This window comes from Oratosquilla oratoria, chromosome 18 (assembly GCF_046742065.1).
Source record: "Oratosquilla oratoria isolate Oo_2021 chromosome 18, ASM4674206v1, whole genome shotgun sequence".
Classification (NCBI taxonomy): domain Eukaryota; kingdom Metazoa; phylum Arthropoda; class Malacostraca; order Stomatopoda; family Squillidae; genus Oratosquilla; species Oratosquilla oratoria.
The window spans coordinates 235,001-255,715 of record NC_134794.1 but is presented as its reverse complement, the minus strand read 5'-3'; the positions used below and the strand labels follow the sequence as shown (position 1 = coordinate 255,715).

At 43.2% G+C, this 20,715-nt stretch overlaps 1 protein-coding gene across 2 annotated transcripts in view; it reads right to left on the bottom strand.

Moving 5' to 3' along the window:
- Positions 1-20,715, bottom strand: part of LOC143034964 (uncharacterized) — a 127,450-nt gene that overhangs the window by 16,579 nt on the left and 90,156 nt on the right. The window contains exons 2-5 of one of the 2 annotated variants that reach the window (XM_076201308.1): positions 12,936-12,995; positions 7,284-7,546; positions 4,398-4,509; positions 3,522-3,628 (exon numbers count right to left, since the gene is read on the bottom strand). In XM_076201308.1, the coding sequence (XP_076057423.1) occupies positions 3,522-3,628; positions 4,398-4,509; positions 7,284-7,465 (401 nt within the window). In that variant the 5' untranslated portion in view covers positions 7,466-7,546; positions 12,936-12,995. Of the gene's footprint in view, positions 1-3,521; positions 3,629-4,397; positions 4,510-7,283; positions 7,547-12,935; positions 13,263-20,715 lie in introns of those variants that run through there. The other variant, XM_076201309.1, reaches the window with a different exon arrangement.

Here is a 20,715-nt window from a genome sequence, read left to right as displayed (position 1 = left end):
GTCTATTGTGTTTGAAGGCGAATTCCGAGACCCGTCGATTGACATGGTCTGGCGTCTATTAGCAAAGAAGTAACTAAACAATGATGGAAGTCTATCCCACTTGTAATAATGATAATGATAATCCACAACAGCACACTGTAATACGAAAAGGAGGTTTACAGCAATAGACACAAACACACGCGTGCATGCAAGCACAAACACACGTACACATACACGCTCACACGTATGCACGCACACATACACATGTGCACACGCGCGTGCGCACACACACAAGTATACACAAGCGCACGCTTACACACATGTATACACAAACGCACGCACACACACACACACACACACAAACACAAACACATACAAGTATACACAAACGCACGCTCACACACATATATACACAAACGCGCGCACACACACACACACACACACGTACGGTATACACAAACTCACGCACACACATAAACACATGCATGTATGCACACACGCGCGCGCGGGGGGGTTGTGGGGGCACGCAAGAACGATTCACATCGAAGTCAAGGTCGGGCAGCCGGTCGGCCTCAAGGCCGGTGCCGAGGGCGAGGAGTCCAAGAAGGACGTCGGTCAAGGTCAAGACTTGAAGGCCAACGAGACGTGTGACGTCAGGGTGGAGGTGTGTGGGGGGTGGGGGGGCAGTTGGACTTCCTCCACTTTATCTTGTCGCCGTCTCTTTTGTTCTCCTCTTTCTTTTCTCATTTCGTTTTTGGAGATCTCACCCGACGTTCTTTTATGATGGGAATGTTATATAGAAAAGTAAAAATGAATAAGTAAATAAGTAGATAATGATAATGATATAACAAGAAAAAATCAAACAAATAATAGATAGATAGATTAATGAGATGATAAAATAGAATAAATAGATAAATAAGACAGTAATAAAAAATAGTACTAGTAATAATAATAATAATAATGATAATAATAATAATGTTGATAATTATTTTCAAGTTCTAGTGTCCTTCAGATCCCCCCCTTCAATCCCCCTCAGACTCCGTCATCCCGGTGATATTTTCATCAAGGATAGAAACGCTAGTCAAGAAGAATAAATACCTTTTGGGAAGCTCGATCCATATAAAAAAAGACGGACAACGGATTTAGCAATGGAGTCCTTGTGGTTGGGGGTGGGGGGGGCACCATCGTGCATCAAGGTGCTACGGGAGAAGAATGTTAAATAAGTGTCGCATACTCATGCAAGCATGGCGTGCAAGCGCCCGAAGGCACAAACACGAAAGCATTGGGGTAGTGGAGGGTGCAGATTCATTCCGACAGAATCCGGTAAGTTCCGGATGGAAAAAAAAAGGCCGAGATAGATTGGAATCCGGTGCCGGGCACAAAAGGAGGCAACCGGTGAGATCCAGAGAGTAGGATCCGGAGAAGGTGAGGAGGAGGAGGAGGAGTCCGTCGTCGAGCCGCCAGAGGACCAGCTCTTGACTCTTGGCAACGGGCAAGTGGGCTCTCCTCTCGAGGGAGGCTAGACTAATGGCTGTTCTGAGCGCGGTCGGTCCTCGACAACAGCAGACGCCAGCGATCCATCACCGCCAAGAAGAGAATCTGGCTGTTAGCAGGAGGAGACCCAATCTTTTCTCGTGTCCACTGTTGCCTGGCTCTTCTATTCAGCTAAACCGCCCCCTTCCGTTTCCGCACAGGGAACGAACTGACGATTGCCGCCTCGAGTTACGGTAACTGGAAGCCCGCAGCCCCACAGTAGTCGGCAACCGTCCTCAGGCTCTCCCGCACCTCTGACTCGGGGAGGAAACTCAGGAGTGTTGTCTGTGTTATTTCCGAGTGGAATAGCTTCTGTCACTCACCAGGGCGAGGGGAAGGGAACAGTCGTCGGGTGTCAGTTTGTGGAAAAAGTGGAGGAAAGATGGTCGAAGTTGGCTAGGGAAAGATCTTGGGCTCACTCCGGAAATCGAGTGCCAGCCCATCGGGGCAGCACCTCAAAAATTGGAGGGGGGGTATTGGAGGTAGGGGAATTGAAGGGATTTAAAGATGGAAGGTAGGGAGATAATTCTATTTGACGTCCCTCTCTAAGGACCAACACCTGCAGGTACCCCGTTGCTAGTGCCTCCCCTCTGAAAGATTCAAACCTGAGTTTTTAATGACAGAATAACAGAAATTCTATCAGAGAGAAATGAGTGGACTACATTTATTTGCACATGTAAATTTTGCACTTGTAAAAGAATTTTTACAAGGTGCTTCCTGGGAGAAATGGATGGAAAACTAGAGATATGTAAATGGAAGCGAGAGGAACAAGCTGTCACAGTGAGGGATAATATTTCCATTGGAAGGAAGGACACACACACACACACACACACACACACACACACACACACACACACACACAAGTAGCTGCAGTTATACACACATTAGGAATGCAGATATCTCAATTTGCTGTCCTTATTTTTATACAATGAAAACTACCCATTTTGACACAAGGTGTGCGCACATTCGGTTGATTCCCCTCCAAAGTGGCTGCTGATTTTCGTTGAAATGGGCTACAGCTGCCTTGGTCATTATATATTTGAGACACGAGGGAAATCCTCCTAATCCTTTGAACTACGAATGACGCCCTTTCCATCTCCTATTCTCGTTAAGGAAAGCAGGTCGAAGCCACGTTACGAGTGACATAACACCGAGGCTGTTCCTCATTATATGACATGTAGCCTGTAGAGACAATGGCTAAGGAGGGAGAGAGAGAAAGGAGGAAGGTAAGAGTAAAGGAACATTTTCAGAGGACGCCATGCCTCAAGTAGTCGGTTAAATGCCAGACGCCTTCCCTACTGGGGATGACGTCAGTAGCAGACGACGCAACGCCAGTAGGGAAACGAGTGGCGCCAATGGAGGACACTGCAGCTTATGAGACTCCGGCAGCGCGATGGAGGAGACGTAGGATTTAATCTTAACCGATAGTAAATATCCTTTGTTAGTTCGATAGCAGTATTTATTGCCGCCTCTGCATATTTCGAGGGTCGGAGCAACTGATGTCGACAGTTTGTCTCGTTACCCGTCGTTTCTTTCCACTCCTCCTCTGACTCGAATGCGCTTCTTTACTTTTTGTCGCTTTTCCATGTCGTTTCGATTCCTCTGCTTCTCGTGTGTCCTGCAGGCCCTTGGAAACACTCCAGTACACAAAAAATTGGCAACTTGTGGTTGTCATAAACAACCAGAAGAGAAGAAAAAAAAAACGTTGCTCAAATTTTCGAATAAGGAGCTAAAGGAATGTGAGGAGAAACTACGAATGTATCACACAAAGTTCTAAATGTGATGTGCTGAGCATTCAAGTGTCAGGGAATCCAAAGCATAAAGCGAGATTAATAATTCTCCCCCCAAAGTCACGCGCGACGGCATCCTCTTTGCTTACCAAGCTGAACACCACCTTGGAACGACAGATGACGTCGTCAGGTCATATTTAGCGCTCAGATGATCGCGGTGGCGAACCGACGTCCCGAGAGGAGTCTGCCAGTGAAATGATGACGGCGGCGCCAACTTACCCTGAGAGGATCCGGCCGTGGGGAGACCTGCAGTCCCGGGCCTGGGCCTGGGCCGTCAGGTGGTGAGCCGCAGCGGAGTCCCACAGGGACGCGAGACGGGATGACACCTGTTATTGTTAATCAAAAGGGAAGAGGGAAGGGCGTGGCTAGACATAATGGTCAGTGTTGTACATGCAGAGCTAAATGTAACATCTTAACATGCAAATCAAATAAGAAATATGTACGTTTACACACACGCACACACATATTTCTTATATAACAACAAAGTACAGAATCCATATAATATTTGTAACCCATAACGAAAAAACTACGCCAGTAGGACCCTAGCTGCAGTCGTAAGGCGTTATCAAACTGGGCTGTTTTCCTCCCACCTCCAATCAATCGGCGGTACCGCCCCCCAGCCCCAACATTTTTTCCGCCGTAAAATGACTATTACAAACTATTTTGTTTTCTGGGGAATTTACATAGAATGTCATTTGATATGCTGGAGGAAAACTATTTTCCTCCAGCAAATCAGATTCCTTCCCTAAAGCTGCAAATCTGCTCCAACAGTCGGGAGGAAAATAGCCCAGTGTGTGATTAAAAAACGCCTTTGGTGGTTGCCTTCGTTCTGTGCGTTCGGACAGTCAGGGCAACCAGAAGTCGATGGTGGGAGACGTTTGGGGGGAAAGTCGCGTGCAACTGCGATTCTTTGAGAACCCGCGTTCGATTCAAATAGGCCCGGGTGATTGCCACTTACCCCGGCGATCCGAGCACATAAGTCAAAAGGTGACGTATACAATTAAAGCTAAGCGCCTCCTGGAATAAGGCTTTCTCAATTTATCTTAAAAAAAAAAAATGAGGAACGATACCTCCTTCGAAAATCACCAGACTCACCATAGATGACGACTGGGATGTGAGAGGGACGTAGTTGTCCAAGCCGCCGGTTATCATTTTGTAGAAGGTGCTCAGCATCCCCGCTGCTCCGTCAGAGAACTTCCTACCAGTCCTTCAGGATGAGAGAAAAAATCTGGTTATGGTCTAGATTGGGTACGGTGCAACCAGGATTTTTTTTTTTTTTTTGGGGGGGGGAATTGTCTGTTCAGCATCAGCGATCATAAGACATCAAAGCATTCCACATTGACTCAGAGAAGTATTTGAGAATTTTTCTTCTTCAATATTATATATATATATATATATATGTATATATATAGATATGTGTGTGTTTGAGTGAGTGCGTGTGCGTGCGTGCGTGCGTGTATACAAACAGTACAATGTTTCAAAAAGCTTCAACAAACGGGACTTAGTACTTTTAATAACGGTTCCACCCTTACATGGTGTCTACTCTGACCATTTTCTCGGCAATTGCCATTTTAAATCAGATGTCAATCTGCCTGGATCTCTACCAGTACCAGCAGCCTGCTGACATCAACTCAGGCAACGACGCATTGCAGACTTCTTCATTGAGTTTTCTTCTTCAGAAAAAAAAAAGTTCTGCAAAGCATCGCTGCGCCAGTTGATGTCGGGAGGCGGCACGAAGAGTTCCAAGCTGATGCTTTTCTTAGACGTCCCTCGTGGCCTCAATGCCAGCGTCCTCGTCTCGAAATGCACACCAAAGGGCTCGAAACCCCTAGAGTAATTCAACCTGCGCGCGCGCACACACACACACACACACACACAAGATATATATAATATATATATATATATATATATATATATATATATATATATATATATATGATAAATACATTAGGGAATAAATGAATAGTTACATATGGAGAGCCAATGTACATAGGACTTTATTTATTTATTCATTTATTTACTCATTTATCTATTTGTTTAATAATTTCTAGGGAGAGAGGAAAAAATCAACCCAGGACAGGGGTTTGCAACCCTTTTAAACACGCGTGCCAAAATGGGCCAGTTATCGATGCAAGAAATTCCTCACGAGCCAACCGAAATAGTTGAGTACATATTATTATCTAGTATCTTTTAAGTATTTGGGGGAACCTTTTCAAATACTGAGAAAAAATGACATAGGAAAAATAAAATCAAAGACTACTTTAAGTGTAATTTGTAAGTTATGTCAGATTGAATGAATGTGAAATTTGAAGTAATTTTTGCTTAAAGGTCGTTTTTGCCTTTATTTGTAATGCTATCTGTCATGTCACATAATTCAAAGACTCACTTTTAACATATAAAAGTAGACTATATTTCTTAATTTCACGTAGTTGTAACAATAAATTACGATGAAGGCAGATATGCTGAACAGCAGACTTCACCAACCTTTGATTAAATATTTTGAATGTTGGCACCGAAAACGAGCTAGTTACTGTGGATAACTAGATTTTTTGTGGTGTGACAATTGTATTCTATTTTCATTTAAGTTTGAACCTTCATGTAGCTGAACGAAGGTTTTACTTACCGATTATTTTATTATTTACGAAGCATGGAAGAATATATATATGATTGTGGTCGAGGAGTCACGCCACGTCTTCTTACCCATTGGCGAAAGATGCAACAACTAAACAGGTCAAAACCAAGGTTCCCATGAACGTTTACCAAAACTGTCGCATGCAGAGCTTTTAAAGTTGTCGTGTGTGTATATATATATTCATGCATAAAGTTGATTAAATCAGATTCTGTTTAGATGAAATATGAAACTCAACAAAGAAGTTGGCGGTCTATCTATTTCATTGTTTTCTTAGGTGAGCCTGGGTTTCGCGTGCCGGAGCTCAATTATTGGCGTGCCACTTTTACCACGCGTGCCAGTGGTTGCCCACCCTTAAACTAGGACTTCCAGAAGCGGAGAGTTCACTTTAAAGGGGACGTAACCCTGGTAGGCCTGAACTGGGTGGTGTCCAGGACCCGCCCAAGCCCGCAACCCCGTCTCCTCCCCTCTTCCTCCTACGGATGATCTTGCCCGTCTGACCTACCACCTGCCCCGTGACGTCACGGCTGCCTCCGCCGCCGCGCGTGCGACCTTGCCTATGACGTCATCAGGGGAGCGCCCTCGCTGAAATATTCATAAAGTGAGCAGAGGGGACTGTGGCGGCGTAGGAGGGGAAACGCTGCTGGGTCCCCTCGTTTGTCGAGAGGTTTCCCCTTCAGCTATCCCCTTCTCTTCTCGGTGTTCCCCTCTGCCAGTGGTTCTCATCAGCCTGGGGTCCATGCCTCCCCCACCCCCCACCCCCATCGCTTGTAGACCACAGACTGCAAACGAATATGACTCAGTGGATGCCTGGCGACTTTATTCACCGCTGAAGCAAAAGCGTGGGGGGGGGGTCGTGGAAAAGACAGGTCGAGAACTCTTTGCTTATGCCTCTCCTCCTGGAAGGGCCCGGCGATGATCTCTGGCGAGGGAGTAGGCGACTCCCCTCACCACTCCAGACTCACCGCTCGAGCAAAAAATAAATAAATAAATATATGTTTCTATTGCGAAGAGTAATGTTTTTTTTTTCTCGTGAGCCGAATTAAGCCACCACATCGGTTATGTACAACAATTTTATCGTCCCTACAAAGGATAGACCGTTCTTGCAATGAATCACTAAAGCTGATCTCACACTGTCGAGAGAAACGTAACCTGACCCGTGATACATCGGATCTACTGTATCCAACATATCTTCGTTGAGTATTCTGTCTATACACACCGGTTGTATGGGAACGATGTCATTTTCTTTGCAAATAAAACGTATTGATGGAATTAACGCGAAAAGAAATTGTGCATCTAAACTGAAAGAGTGTTAACTAGGATAACATACTTCTATGGCGAACTGTACCTACCTTGGCGGTTGAGCCATCTGGCAGATGTAGGGCATGCGGAGACAGATGGTCCGCCTAGGGTCTATCTCCCCGCTAGTGCTCTGGTACGGGTGGATGAGGGACCCGTCAGGGGTCGAGCAGGGTTCCCGGGACTTGAAGTATTCCACGTACAGATTGCGTAGAATCTGTTGGGAGGGGCTCATGCAAGGGGGGTACTTGGAGGAGTAGGAGGAGGTGGAAGTGGATGTTGGAGCCGACTCGGACGTGGTAAGGGTGAGACCCACCTGTAAGACAAGATGAATAAACGTGTGAAGTCATGCCAGGAGCAACTTGGCTCCGGACAAGGTCATCACCTTTACTCTGGCGGGACTTTCAGGGCGAGCGGAGGTCACAGGACTGTGGGTCGTTATGAGGTACGGGTAGGAACCAACCCGCCAGATCGGGGGAGTGACGTCAAAAGGTGACAATGTGACACGGGAAAATATTGACGATGATGGTGACGTTATAAAAATGCATGGCGTCATAACATGTAATATGACGTCATAAGACATAGCAGCATAATAGAGGAAGGTAGTGGGGTCATGACAGAATATAATGATGCTATAGTAAGAAGAATTGTGACGTCATCATGGAAGAGATTGTTAAGTTATAATAGAATTTAATATTTTGGAAAGAATAACCAACGCTTCTATCCTTTTCGGGGGACAATATCACACTGAACAGGTGGAGTCACAAAAGTGTTCAAGGAAAGCTTCATGGAAGGTAGCAGAACAGGATAGTGGGAGTTTATATATATATATATATATATATGTATATATATATATAAATTTATATATATATATGTATATATATATATGTATATATATATATGTATATATATATATATGTATATATATATATATATATATATATATATATATATATATATATATACATATATATTTGTAGACTGTATAAAGCATGGCTTCGATAACCCCTGATAGAGACGTTTCTTGGCCTGAGTAGACTCGTCTGGCTTTGTCAGCCCTCCCCCTTCACCCCCACAAGAAATAAGTTACTCATCAATATTCTTTCAGTGTTGGTGACTGCAGCCGCCTCAACTCACGGTATATTGTGTTGGTTCCACAATTACTGTGTTTTTTAGGATAAAACGCTTTTCCGAGATGAGACATCAATGCCCACTGCAGTTTCTTTGCCAGTCATCAGCTACAAACACGAAACTGTTCTGTACAGAGAACCAGATAAAAGGACACTCAGAATGGCAGAGTCCGTTTATATTTGCCTGAAACTATCCGTAAATATTTAGCTACAGATTTAAATGTAGCTCCTGTGAATTAGCAGGAATTCCCCTCGACTAACTGACACCTGGTTGGCGCTCCGTGGGTAGCTTTGCTCGGAGGTGTCAAGGGGAGTATGAATAGCATCAGACCCTCAGTCTCCGTTCTCGCTCATATCTCCAACTCAAAGGGTAGCTTTCGAAGATGACCCCTGATTGGGGCCAAAAGCCTTTAGGGTAAGAAAAGGAACCTTACTATAGGAAGTATTGAGAGAAGTCTATACATATTAAAGAATGTTCTCCTTGCTGTCGGCTTCAACAAAGTTTGTATCCGAAAAAATAGTTCTTTACAGTGAGCATGAGTCTTCTTTGCTGATCCACATGAGTATAAGGTTTACTCCCGTTGATAGTTGAAACAAGCAACCATGATAAGGACAGGTAACAGGAGAAAGATAGGAATGGGAAAGAGGTCATTCACTGACCTCAGTTTTCACAAAGTTGCTGAATTATGTACATCTTTCTTCATGATACAACAATATAACGTATCCCAAGAGTTGTTGATGACTTTCGGAGTGATTCAGGCGTTGATGACCTCAGATGGTCTGGCCAACATGGAGAAGGGAACTTTTTCCTCGCAAGGGGGAGGCATTTCTTACCTGAAGTGGTATGCTCGGTTGAAATCTTGAAGCAAAAATCCCATGCTTATACTTATATTGTCACCAAAAGGTTGTTTCAGCCGACAACAATGACGCTTCTTTCTTGGTGTTGTCTCAGTCGGTTTCATGATACCATGTACAAAAATCCCCTCGGGATAATATCCTCTGGTTCTAGTTCCTCGTCTTTCCTTTCCTGCCCTTACTATATTTGTAACCTGAAGATGTCCGAATAGACGGAAACGTTTGGGCAATTCATCTTTTTATTTCTCTGATTTAGCTTATAACATTCATACATACATAAATTCAGTCATACATACATACATGCATACACACACACACACACACACACACACACACACATATATATATATATAATATATATATATATATAATATATATATATATATATAATATATATATATATATATAATATATATATATATATATATATATATTATTAACCACAATGCACTTTAATTCTAACGTGGTACGCCCGAGTCCTCGGGCGTACCACGTTTCAATTTCTGCATGTTGCCTCCTCGGTTCTTCCGATGCTGATGGCTTGGAATTAAAGTGCATTGTGGTTGATAAAAATGTATCTCTAGTCACTGGGACCCATTCAGTGCTGTACACACACACACACACACACACACACACACACACACACACACACACATATATATATATATATATGTGTGTGTGTGTGTGCATACAAGAATGCCTAAAGTTGGACATCGTCGACAGGCAGGTGGAAGAAGTTGCGTGGTCTATCACGCCACGATCGACGGTATTCCTTCATACTTGTCCGGTTGTGGTCTCGGTGACCTCTCCGGTCCGGTTGTGTTCTCGGTCACCCACGTGGTCGAGGGAGAGGGAGGGACGGAGGGAGGTTTACGCGGGGCGACTCCAAATCTCACCGAGATAGCAAAGGGCGGTTGCCCCCATTTGCCAAACTCTATCTCATGTGACGCTGAAGTTTTCATCTTCGGAGTGAGGTTTGAAAAAGTGTGTCGTTGCTTGTCGAATATGTGCGTACATCACTGAAGTTTTATTATTACTATTAGCAGTGGTATTATTATTATTATCATCATCATTATTAGTATGATTATTTTTATTGTCAATATTATTATTACTATTATTGATGGTATTACTTTTGTTATCTTTACTATTGTTATTATTACCATTGTTATCATTACTATTATTGTTACCATTGTTATTATTATTATCATTATTATAGTTATTATTATTGTTAAATCGCACAACTGTGTCAACCTCCAGCATATCACTCCCGCAAACTTTCAATATCTCGTCTTCTGTTTGGTCTCCCTCTTCCTCGCTGTGCTTGCCGTCTCGCGTCGGCTCGGCGTCCAATCAATCTACCAAAGGGCTCTGTATGCCCTCCTCCTTCGTGGCCACATCCTCCGCCCAAATCCACTCCCCGGTTATTCCCTCCACAGTATCTTTCATTCCAAAATGCTTTCTTACCTGGCTTGCTCTCCCTTTGCCCTCCACCGTAATGATCCAGTCTCCGCGCATGTCTTTGCTTTGTCCTCATCGCCCTCGTCCCAAGTTCCATTCCCGTAGATCGTTGCTGGCACTGTGCACTGAGTGTAAACGTTGCATTTCAGACGTACAGGTAGAGCCTTTCATACTGCCTTTATATTTACCAAATATCTTCCATACACATGTGATAGTCTTTTTCTTTAATTTCCAAAACTTTTAGTGAGTTTAGCATTCTAAATAATTATACTCTTCAACTTCTTCCATCATCAATTATGTTGTCTTTACCTTGAACTTTAACGTTGCACATTACTTTGAATTTATTTTGATTCATAACCAAACTTTCTTTGAGATGTTTCTTTTTCACGTCACTCAGCATATCTTGTACGTCGTCTGCTGTTTCTGAAGTGAGAATTATGTCATCTACAAATATCAGAGAAGGATATGGAAGGAGCACCTGAATCCTAGTCGTGTGGTCCTCAGGTTCAAGGTGTTTTGCCTTTGTATTATCCGCACACCTCTATGTTGTTGACTTCCTTAACGGTCTATAACAAGCTTCGTTTTTTGTTTTGTTTACTTTGCATCGTCTATACCAGTGGTTCTTAACCTGTGGGGAATTCCCCACTGGTGGGGAATGGCGGAGTTGCCAAGTGGGGAAAACAAAAATTAAGGGCCGTAAAATGGAACAAAAAAGCAAAGCGTATATTTACGTACTAAACACTGCATGGGTTAAAATCGAATTTGTCAAAGACCGATGCTGTGGTGGGAAATGGAGAATTGGCTCTCTAAAAAGTGGGGAATTGGAGAAAAAAGGTTAAGAACCCCTGGTCTATATTGTACTCTGTTTTCTCCCTACGCCTCCGCCATCATCTTTTCTCCGTTTTCCACAGTTTGTGTATTTTTCTCCTTTTGTTCGTTTTTGTTTACTTTTTCGAATAAGAATGTGGTGCTGTTGGGGACGAAAAACGCTTTGGCATCTTGAGCGGCTCTCGACTGGTGGCGGCGGCGGTCAAGAGCACCTTCTTCGGCCACTGCCCGCAACGGGCGAGGAAGAAGCTGCTGACACCATTCCCCAGATACTTAGACGTTGTAGCCTCGGCTTCGCTTCGACGAGGCTCTCGAGGGATTTTATTCTAACAAGCTAAACCACACTTTGTCTCATGCAAGGCGTTCCTTCCACACGGGCTCAAAGCACGTGCGAGTGACATTCCACTCCCAATTAAAATAAGAAAAATAAAAAAAAGCGCTAATGCAAGCCAAAGCAGGGGTGGGAGGTGGATACTATCGCGGCCTACGAGGGAAGCATGGACACCTTTTATAGTCATTGTCATGTTCTGAAGGGGTTATCACACAGGGCTATTTTTCCTCTGACATCCTATCTCCAACCTCCGTTTGAATAACTAGAATATGACTTCGCTGACAGAAACCTAGACTTCTCTGAGAACATATCAGCATTATATCTAACATTCTCATAGGTTTACAATCTCATATTTCATCATTCAGGTTTGCTATATATGACGGAAAGATAATTTGACATTTGGAGATTCGGAAAAATGAAATATTGTAACCGAAGTCGTTTTTACTCAAACGAAGTCTCAGCGGTCGGCGCTGGTGAAGCCCGTGGAAGACCAGTGCGATAACCCCTTGACACTTTCTGGCATTATTTTATCGAATGCAGTGCCAGGCAGTACACAAACATTCAGCACAAACCACCAAGAATTAAACTTTTACCGGACAAAGATTTCTCTTAAAATGAATAGAATTGTCTAGCATAATTTTTTTTTTAATTAAAACATTTTAAATGCTCCAACGGGAACACTGAATCATTCAAAGTATTATTATGTACAAAAAATTGTGTGTGTAAGGTCACACCCACAGATCGGGCAGTATATAAACTTTGAGCTCTTATCCGGGAGGGTAATAGCTGTCGATCACGAATCCAACACGTAATCAAAGAACATGATGAAACACACACATACACACACACACACACATACAAACACACACACACACACGGACACATACTTTCACAAACACACACACTAATCTGAAGAGCAGGGAGTAGAGAGGTTTAGGAAAGAGACCATTCTAATAGTAGAGAGAGTAGACGGGGACGGCACCTGTTGTTTAGTCTGATACACATAGAAACAGTTGACCCAAATAAAGTGGGTTAGTGTTAGCTAGAATAAGACATCTTAAGAGTAAAAAGAATGTCGTCATAGTTGTCTGGAGTTGTTTTACCTTGACGGGATCGGCGTGCACGTCGAGGGGGCCCGGGCCACCGCGCGGGAGCCGCAGGAGCTGCGAGGGGGAAGAGTGGGAAACGTTCCATTAACGGTCATCATGGAGGAGAGGATTCTCATTACATACTTCTTACTTCAGCTCCCAGCACTCACTAGTAGGCGTTACGCCAGTCAGCGGTACCAGCATGTTCCTCCATGTGGCGCTGTCTTGGAAGAAGACCCCCTTCTTCCTCCTTCGGAGTTTCGATGTTGGGCAAGTCATGTCTACTGAGGGCTTCTTCAACAGTTTCTCTCCATCTCATTCTCGGTCTTTCTCTTTCTCGTGGTCTTTTTCCGCCCAGTATCCCCCCCCCCCCCAAGTATCACCTTACAACTGTTTTTTTTTTTTTTTTTTTTTTAATGTCCCAGCCATCTAAGCTGGGCGGCATCTATTTTGATGCCATAGCATGGAGAGGGTTCTCAGTTGGAGGTAAATCTACTCGACTTCAAATTCGGCGTCGTGGTCCCGAGGTCGTTCACTTGCTGCAAATAATCCCTGGCCTTGCTCAGAAGAAAAGTGTTTTTTTTTTTTTTTTTTTTTTTTTTCTTTTCTTTTTTTCCCTCAAGATCGACCACAAAAAGCTAATGTGTTAGGGAGGCAACCTGCTTGGTTTGGTATGTAGGACAGTTCATCCGCTTGGCTTCACAGCATCCAGAGGCCCAACGTCTTTACACACAGTTTCACTTTTCTCTCTAATGGTTTTCTTCCCACTTGCCTTCATACCATTCATTTTCCATCTTTTATTATTTTTTGTAATTATTCATGTACTTGTTTAATTTCAGCCTAGCAATTAAGAGCCAGCACTCTTTAGAATATAAAAAATAATAGTGCTAATAGTAAAGAAGTCGAAATAATCTCAAGAACCGATATGAGAACAGTTACACTCATCATGCACCCTACCGCTCCAATTTATGACTGAAATGCATTTGTTCGATCTGCAACCAACCAATCTAATCCATCCGAGGGAAAAGGCCCTTGTGCAGGAAAAGGGCCTCATAGGGCCTGACGACTGTTGGAATAGAATAGTAACTGCCATCTCGTACGGAATTCGTGTTATCATGCTGGAAATGACGACGATTCGGTTTACGAACTCCCCCCATCAGGAGGCTAGGATGGTGACCCTTGATAGAGGATATTGTAGCGTAGAACTAGATTAATCATGTCCTTGGTCCATAAATTGTTAAGATATTTTACCAACATTTACTCATATAACATCTATTTTCTGAGTATAGAACCCATTTTGGCAAAGCACATATTATATTACATATATTATCATGTAATTTTGACACACTAAAACTTATCGGAAACGAATACAGAGCGAGGATTCAGGTGAAGGGGAGCTAACTAGGGGGAAAATGAAGCCCTTATAGATAGTTAGTGTGATCAAAATAACTTGAGCCATCGGATTGAAGGGGGGAAATATCAGTATGACATATACGAGTACTCACATTGTGGCGATGGTATCAGTATATTACGGCACTAACACCAAGGCAGCGTTATTGCATTTAAATTTACAGGTAGCATGTTAAGATTAACTGTAATTATACTATCACTTTTCCGAGTGGGTACAAGCCCCGCAAACCAAGACAAATATATATGCTATCACTACATGCATACATAGAGAGAAGGTGTCTCATTCATACTCACCAAGGTTATGGCAAATATGCCTTTGAACTGAAACGGTGACGTCATTTTCAGGGAACGAGGCGGACTTCACGATGAAATGTGGATCTTTCAGCTTCAGGAGGACAAGACTGCGATCACCGTCCGAAGATCCCAGCTGACCTCGAGGTGGCCCTCCCTCTGACCTTGCAAGTGTTGCCAACTGTGGGTCACAGTGTTTTCTCCAAGAAGGCTGAAGTTAGTTAGCCCCCAACGCCCGTTTTCGTCAGCTTTCGTCCACCGGTCTGTCGCAAAGAAACCCTCTGTCCATTTGAGAAACTCTTTCGACGTGAACCTCACTCTCGTTTACTGAAAATAGCAGGAAATGATCCTTCCACTTGCCCCAAACGTTCCTTTCATTTGCCCCAAACGTCCCTTCCACTTGCGCCGAGCCAGAAACGTTCCGTCCACGTGTGCTGAGATGGAAACTCTCCCTCCACTGAAGTCGGACCTGAACCCTTCGCTCCAGTTATGCCGAGGACGTCCTCTCTCTCCCGACGCAGGTGAGGGAAGCTCACTGTCCAACACCGGAGGCGCGAAGATTCTCCGTTTTATAGCAGCGAAGGCGAATTAGGAGGAGAGGTGGGGAGGACGACCAGGAGGGGGGGAGTGAGAGAGAGAGAGTTTGCTAAGGACTCTGGGATCAGACAAAGTGACTTGTTGGAGTAAAGGTGTAATGGACTAGCGATGTCAGAGCTGTCGTCATGATTATGGTGATTACTGAGTGGTAATCCCAGCGGTAGCCATCCGTGACGTCTCTTGAGGGAGGATAATTACATTCCTTTCAGTGGATCGTCAACTGCCCCTGATTCCTTCGGCGGAACCCTATGAGGCGGACGTCCGAGAGGATCATCTCCTGGAGGGTGGTCACCAAATTCCTTGATCACCCTCACCATCTGGATATGAAGTCCCGAGGGGTTGGCATTCGGTCCCCGGACCGAGTCAGATATCTCTTTCTGTCCACTTCGACGATCTTTCCTTTACCTTTTTGCAAAAGGAAAATGACTATCGGCGACTGTTAAACGTTTCTTCCAGGAGAGATGATCTGTGAGAGGAACATAAGAATGAAGAAGACATCAAGAGACTCTAAGGCCTACACTAGGCAGTTCCATGTCCATGACCACCTGTCATCCCCAACCATAAAGTTGTCTAACCGTTTCTTAAAACAACCGATAGTTTCAGCGCTCACTACTACATGGTTACTAAATCTATTCCATTCGTTAATCACTCTGTGGGTAAACCAGTTCTTGACCATTTCCTCCTTAAATCTAGATTTGTCCAATTTAAATCCATTATTTCGAGTCTTGCCCTGTTGTCTTAATATGATGACCTTGTTTGCGTCACCCTTGAGGAGCACCAGGGAGGCGACCTACTCCGACGTCTGGCAGGGCTTCGATCGACCGAGAAGTCCGTCAGCCCAGTGGTCATTAGCCGGAATAATCAACGGGTTCCGCGGCCCCATGATATCCGGCAGAGGTCACAGGAGGACCCTCCCAAAGATAGGTCTGCCAAGACCTAGGCGTTGTTTGTGTTGTGCGAGTCTGGGGCCGTTTATCTGTCAACGATCAGTGTCGGGAAAAAACATAGTTTGCATTCGAAGAGCGGCGGAGAACACAGCCCATATTCTCAAATTTGTTCAATTTAGAGAGGGAGAGAGAGGAAAAAAGAGGACGAGGAGTAGGAAGATGCGGAGAAAGAGAAGAGGATGATGATGATGAGAAAATACGGAGGAAGAGGACGAGTAGGAGAGGGAGGAGGAGGAGTAGGCCGTGGAGGAGGAGAAAAAAAAATGGAGATAAGAGAAGGGGAGAAGGAGGAAGAAAAGAAAAAATAGAAGGAATAGGAGAGGTGGAAAAAGAGGAAAAGAAGAAGAAGAGGAGGAGGAGGAGGAGAGGAGGGAGATCGGACTAGGAAGACGCATAAAATTGAAAATAGCAAAGGTGAGGGGAACGGGAGGAAGAATGTCATTATGTGTAGGAATGCTTCTGATTCCATGAGTTGACTTCTGAAAGCACGCGGATTCTGCCTTAAGACGACTGAAATCTTCTAGCATCAGTGAACATGAAATCTGTCAAGGTTGTGGCATCATAACCAAGCGGCTCAGAGAAGATCCCTTGAATATGGAAGGACAAGATCGCTAAGACTTCGATTTTTTTTCCTGCAACATCCTCAAAAAATTTCCAATTTTCGTCAAACCAAGAATACAATTTTATTTGTACTCTTTTCCATCTATAATATTGTCCATCGCAATAGTAACACAGAAGAAATCATATTTGCGATGATGGGTAGAGTCAAATGTTTTGGGGGTCATCCAGGTCATTATTTTGCAGTAAAACAACTTCTACAGACCGAGATTTGTACTTAGCTGTTTTCTTCTTCTTCTTCTTCTTCCTCTTCTATATTTTAAGTTTGCACTGATATCCATGCATGGCTCAGTATACTAAAGTTTACACTGGAAAAGACTGGGGAGTCTCACTCAAGACTGTTAGTTGGTGAGCCGAACATTTAATCACTAATGTCTAGTCCCTCGTCGTTGCATGCTTGAGCGTACACTAAGTCTTCTAGGGGGACAAACTCGATCAAGGGAACTTTCAGACCAAGTTGCATTTCCCTTAGGAAATTAAGGTCACAGCAAAACACTGGAACGTTGAAAGCACTTTCACAAAGCAAATGGCTGAGAGCCAAATAAGGCCAGGCGAAAAAGAAGAAAAATTAATTTAGAAAGCGAGGATGTGTTGTGCTTGAAGTTCAATTAGACAGAATTTATGAACCAAAGTTTTTAAGGCGGAATCAGAAGCTGAACAAACGCGGCCCGAACTCACTAACCTGGCACTAAAGGTGGCGACAAATAACAGAGCGTAATAATGATGGTGGCTCTCAAATATATATATAAATATATATATATACATATATATATATATATATATATATATACATATACATGCAATAAGAACACGAGGAACGTGTCTTTTATAAATGCAAGGTAACTACTTAAGAAAATGAACAAACGGAGCAGAGCGCTTTCGTATATTACATCTTCAGTGTAAAGTACACTGGATGTAATTTACGAAAGCGCTCTGCTCCGTTTGTTTATTTTCTTAAGTGGTTACTTTGCATATATATATATATATATATATTATATATGTATGTATATACATACATGTGTGTGTGTGTGTGTGTGTGTGTGCGCGTGTGTGTATCCTCAAGCTTTTTAATACAGTATTGTACATTATAGGTTTTGTTTTAGCTTATGAAGCGTACCCCAGAATGAGGGGATATCTGATAATCGAAAACCAATTCAGGCCAGGCTCCCACCCCCGCTCCATGATGCAAAATCGATTTGCGCCTATAACCAGGATAAAATCCATAAATGTGCGGAATTTCATCTCAGTACTAAAGAGGTTAAGTAGTCTGGAACACTCCAATAGAATGGAAGGGAAGCTATAGTCTGTCGATTTTATCTTGAGCCCTTTGGCGTGGCCCGGGAAACCCCATTATTGACATACCTAGCGATGACCTGCGCATGGCGACCTCTCTCTGTTAGTCTGTACGTTATCTATTTGTGATATGTATATATACAGTGTATATATATATATATATATATATATATATATATATATATATATATATATGTATGTATATATATCCGTAATACGATTGCATGGTGCTAGGAATAATAGCTTGGGATCTGAGGTAAATTTGGGATCTCTGTAAAACTTTCCTTCTGACGTGGCAATTTGGCATCAAATGAAATGGAAATTTTACAGAGTCGTTCGCCAAGTTAGGGTGTACGAACGTGACAATGACATTCGTGGCATTGGAACAATAAACACCAACAAGAGCAAAGGATTTTCCTAAGAAAAAAAAAAATGTATGTACGAAAAGGAGGGTGGTCAGGTGGAAAGAAATAGCCACGCTCCGCCAATCCAACAAACATCACCCCGGGAATGAACAGTTATCCCCGTCTCCAGTCACACCGCTCCGTCGGCTCAGGGCCAATGCAGCGAAGCCATAGCACCTCCACAGGAAGACCCGATAGAAGAAGGAAAGAAGAAGAAGAAGAAATAAAAGAAAAAAGAAGTAGAAAATTAAAGAAGAAGAAGAAGAAATATGAATAAAAGAAGAGAACGAAAAAAAAAGAGAAAAGAAAAGAAGAAAAAAAAAGGGAAAGGAGACTAAATGAAAGAAGAAAGAGAAGAAGCATAAAAGTAATAGAAGAACAAAAGAAGAAGAAAAACATGAAGAAAAAGAAGGAAGAGAAGAAAAGAAGAAAAGGGAGCGAAGAAGAAGAAGAAAGAACTAGAGGCAGAGGAAGAAAAGAAAACGAAGAATAAGAATGATAAAACGAAGAGGAAAGAATAGTTCAATAAAACGAATGATAGAAAAAAGGGGGGAGGAGAAGAGAAGGCTGGTAGAGTTGACCAGAATATTTCTTAAGGGGATCTACTACGTTTTATCTTTACTCGAAGAATACAAGATTTGTTCTTTGCCGACACCCCCCCCCCCAAAAAAAAAGTATATATATATATATATATATATAACTGCACCTTTGTATAACCAAGATCCGAGTTCTTGATGGCGTCGCATCGAACACGAACCACACAAAGTCGTCGATATGACGTCAACAGCCACGTGATTCTGTGACGCCACGTGACCCTAGTCCCCCCGAGGGACACAATGGTCACTGATATCTTAATTTTGTCCTGAAGACTTCCATCTTTCGAATGTCTTCTAAGGACGCAACCGGGTCAAGTTCCTTGTACTTTTTTTTTCCTTCGGTGGAAATACATAACGGAATATTGAAAAGCCCTCGAACATAATTTGCAAAGAATGTTGCTGTTATGCTGACTAATCGGATAGAAAGGTCTCACGTATGGAGTATTTATGGACTGCAACATTTATGCATTTGGGTCGCGGTAGTATTGCTGTGGGTCGCTGGACGGTCTCGGGGGCGGAAAAGATAGACAAGAATATTATAAAATGAATAAATAAAGGCATCATTTCGAAAGAAGAGTAAAGTAAAACTGAGCAATATTTTAGTGGTGTAAGTGGATCGTCATAAAGATTTATTCACAAAAGTTCTATCATATACTCTCCCAAACTCTGCTTTTGACCCAGGGGGGCGGTGGGCAAGGTGCAGGGATGACCCGTCATCCAGGAGGTGCTCAGATGAGAGGGAGGGTGGGAGGGGTGTGGAGTGTATTTAGGGATGAAATGGGTGGGAGTGTTTTTATGCCTTTCCCTTTTTGGCTACCTCCCTTGGAAGGGGGAAAAGGCCTTGGTATATGTATGTATGTACTAACAGAAGTAGTTATAACAATAAAGCATTGATGTAACATAAGTCGTACGTCACACTCGTCTGCCCATCAGTAAGCGAGTCCGTTTCTGACACTAATGGCCTGTTCACGCTAACGGGTTCAACCGCGGCGGTACAATTACAGTGTAAGTCAGAGGAGGCGTTCACACACAACCGCACATTTTTTCTTTGACTATGCGGTATCGCCGCGGTTCAAGCAGCTAGTGTGAACAGAGCCTTACCCATCATTAGTAGGCGAGCAGCCCAGCAGGACGTCGTCGCTGCGTCGTAGAATTCTGTATAACAGTAATCTTTTACAAATAATAATTATGATAATAATAATAAATAGATAAAAATTGTACATAAATTTCATTAGTGTATTTTTGTCACATTATTATTATTTTTCATAATGCGGAACTTAGTAATATAAATTAGTTCCATAAAATATGAATAATATATAAATATATCTAAATGACTGATAATTAATTAACACTACATGCACACCTATTTTGGGTGGCCAGGCCAAGCCAGGCCAAGATGAGCTTTGGGTTGGCAGCCAAAAACGGCTGGGAATCACTGCACTAAATACGCGTTGCATAGAAACGGTTAAGGCAAGAAAAAGATTATTAGTGGGGGTTGCTGGTGAGAAGAGACGCCCTCCCCAAAAAAGACGGGCGGGGGAGGGGGAGGCGGGGCGAGCTTACCTTGGACACATGTTCTAGCCTTCCCAGCAGCCACGTACCTCCTCCTTCTCTTCCTCCTCCTCCTCCTTCTCTTCCT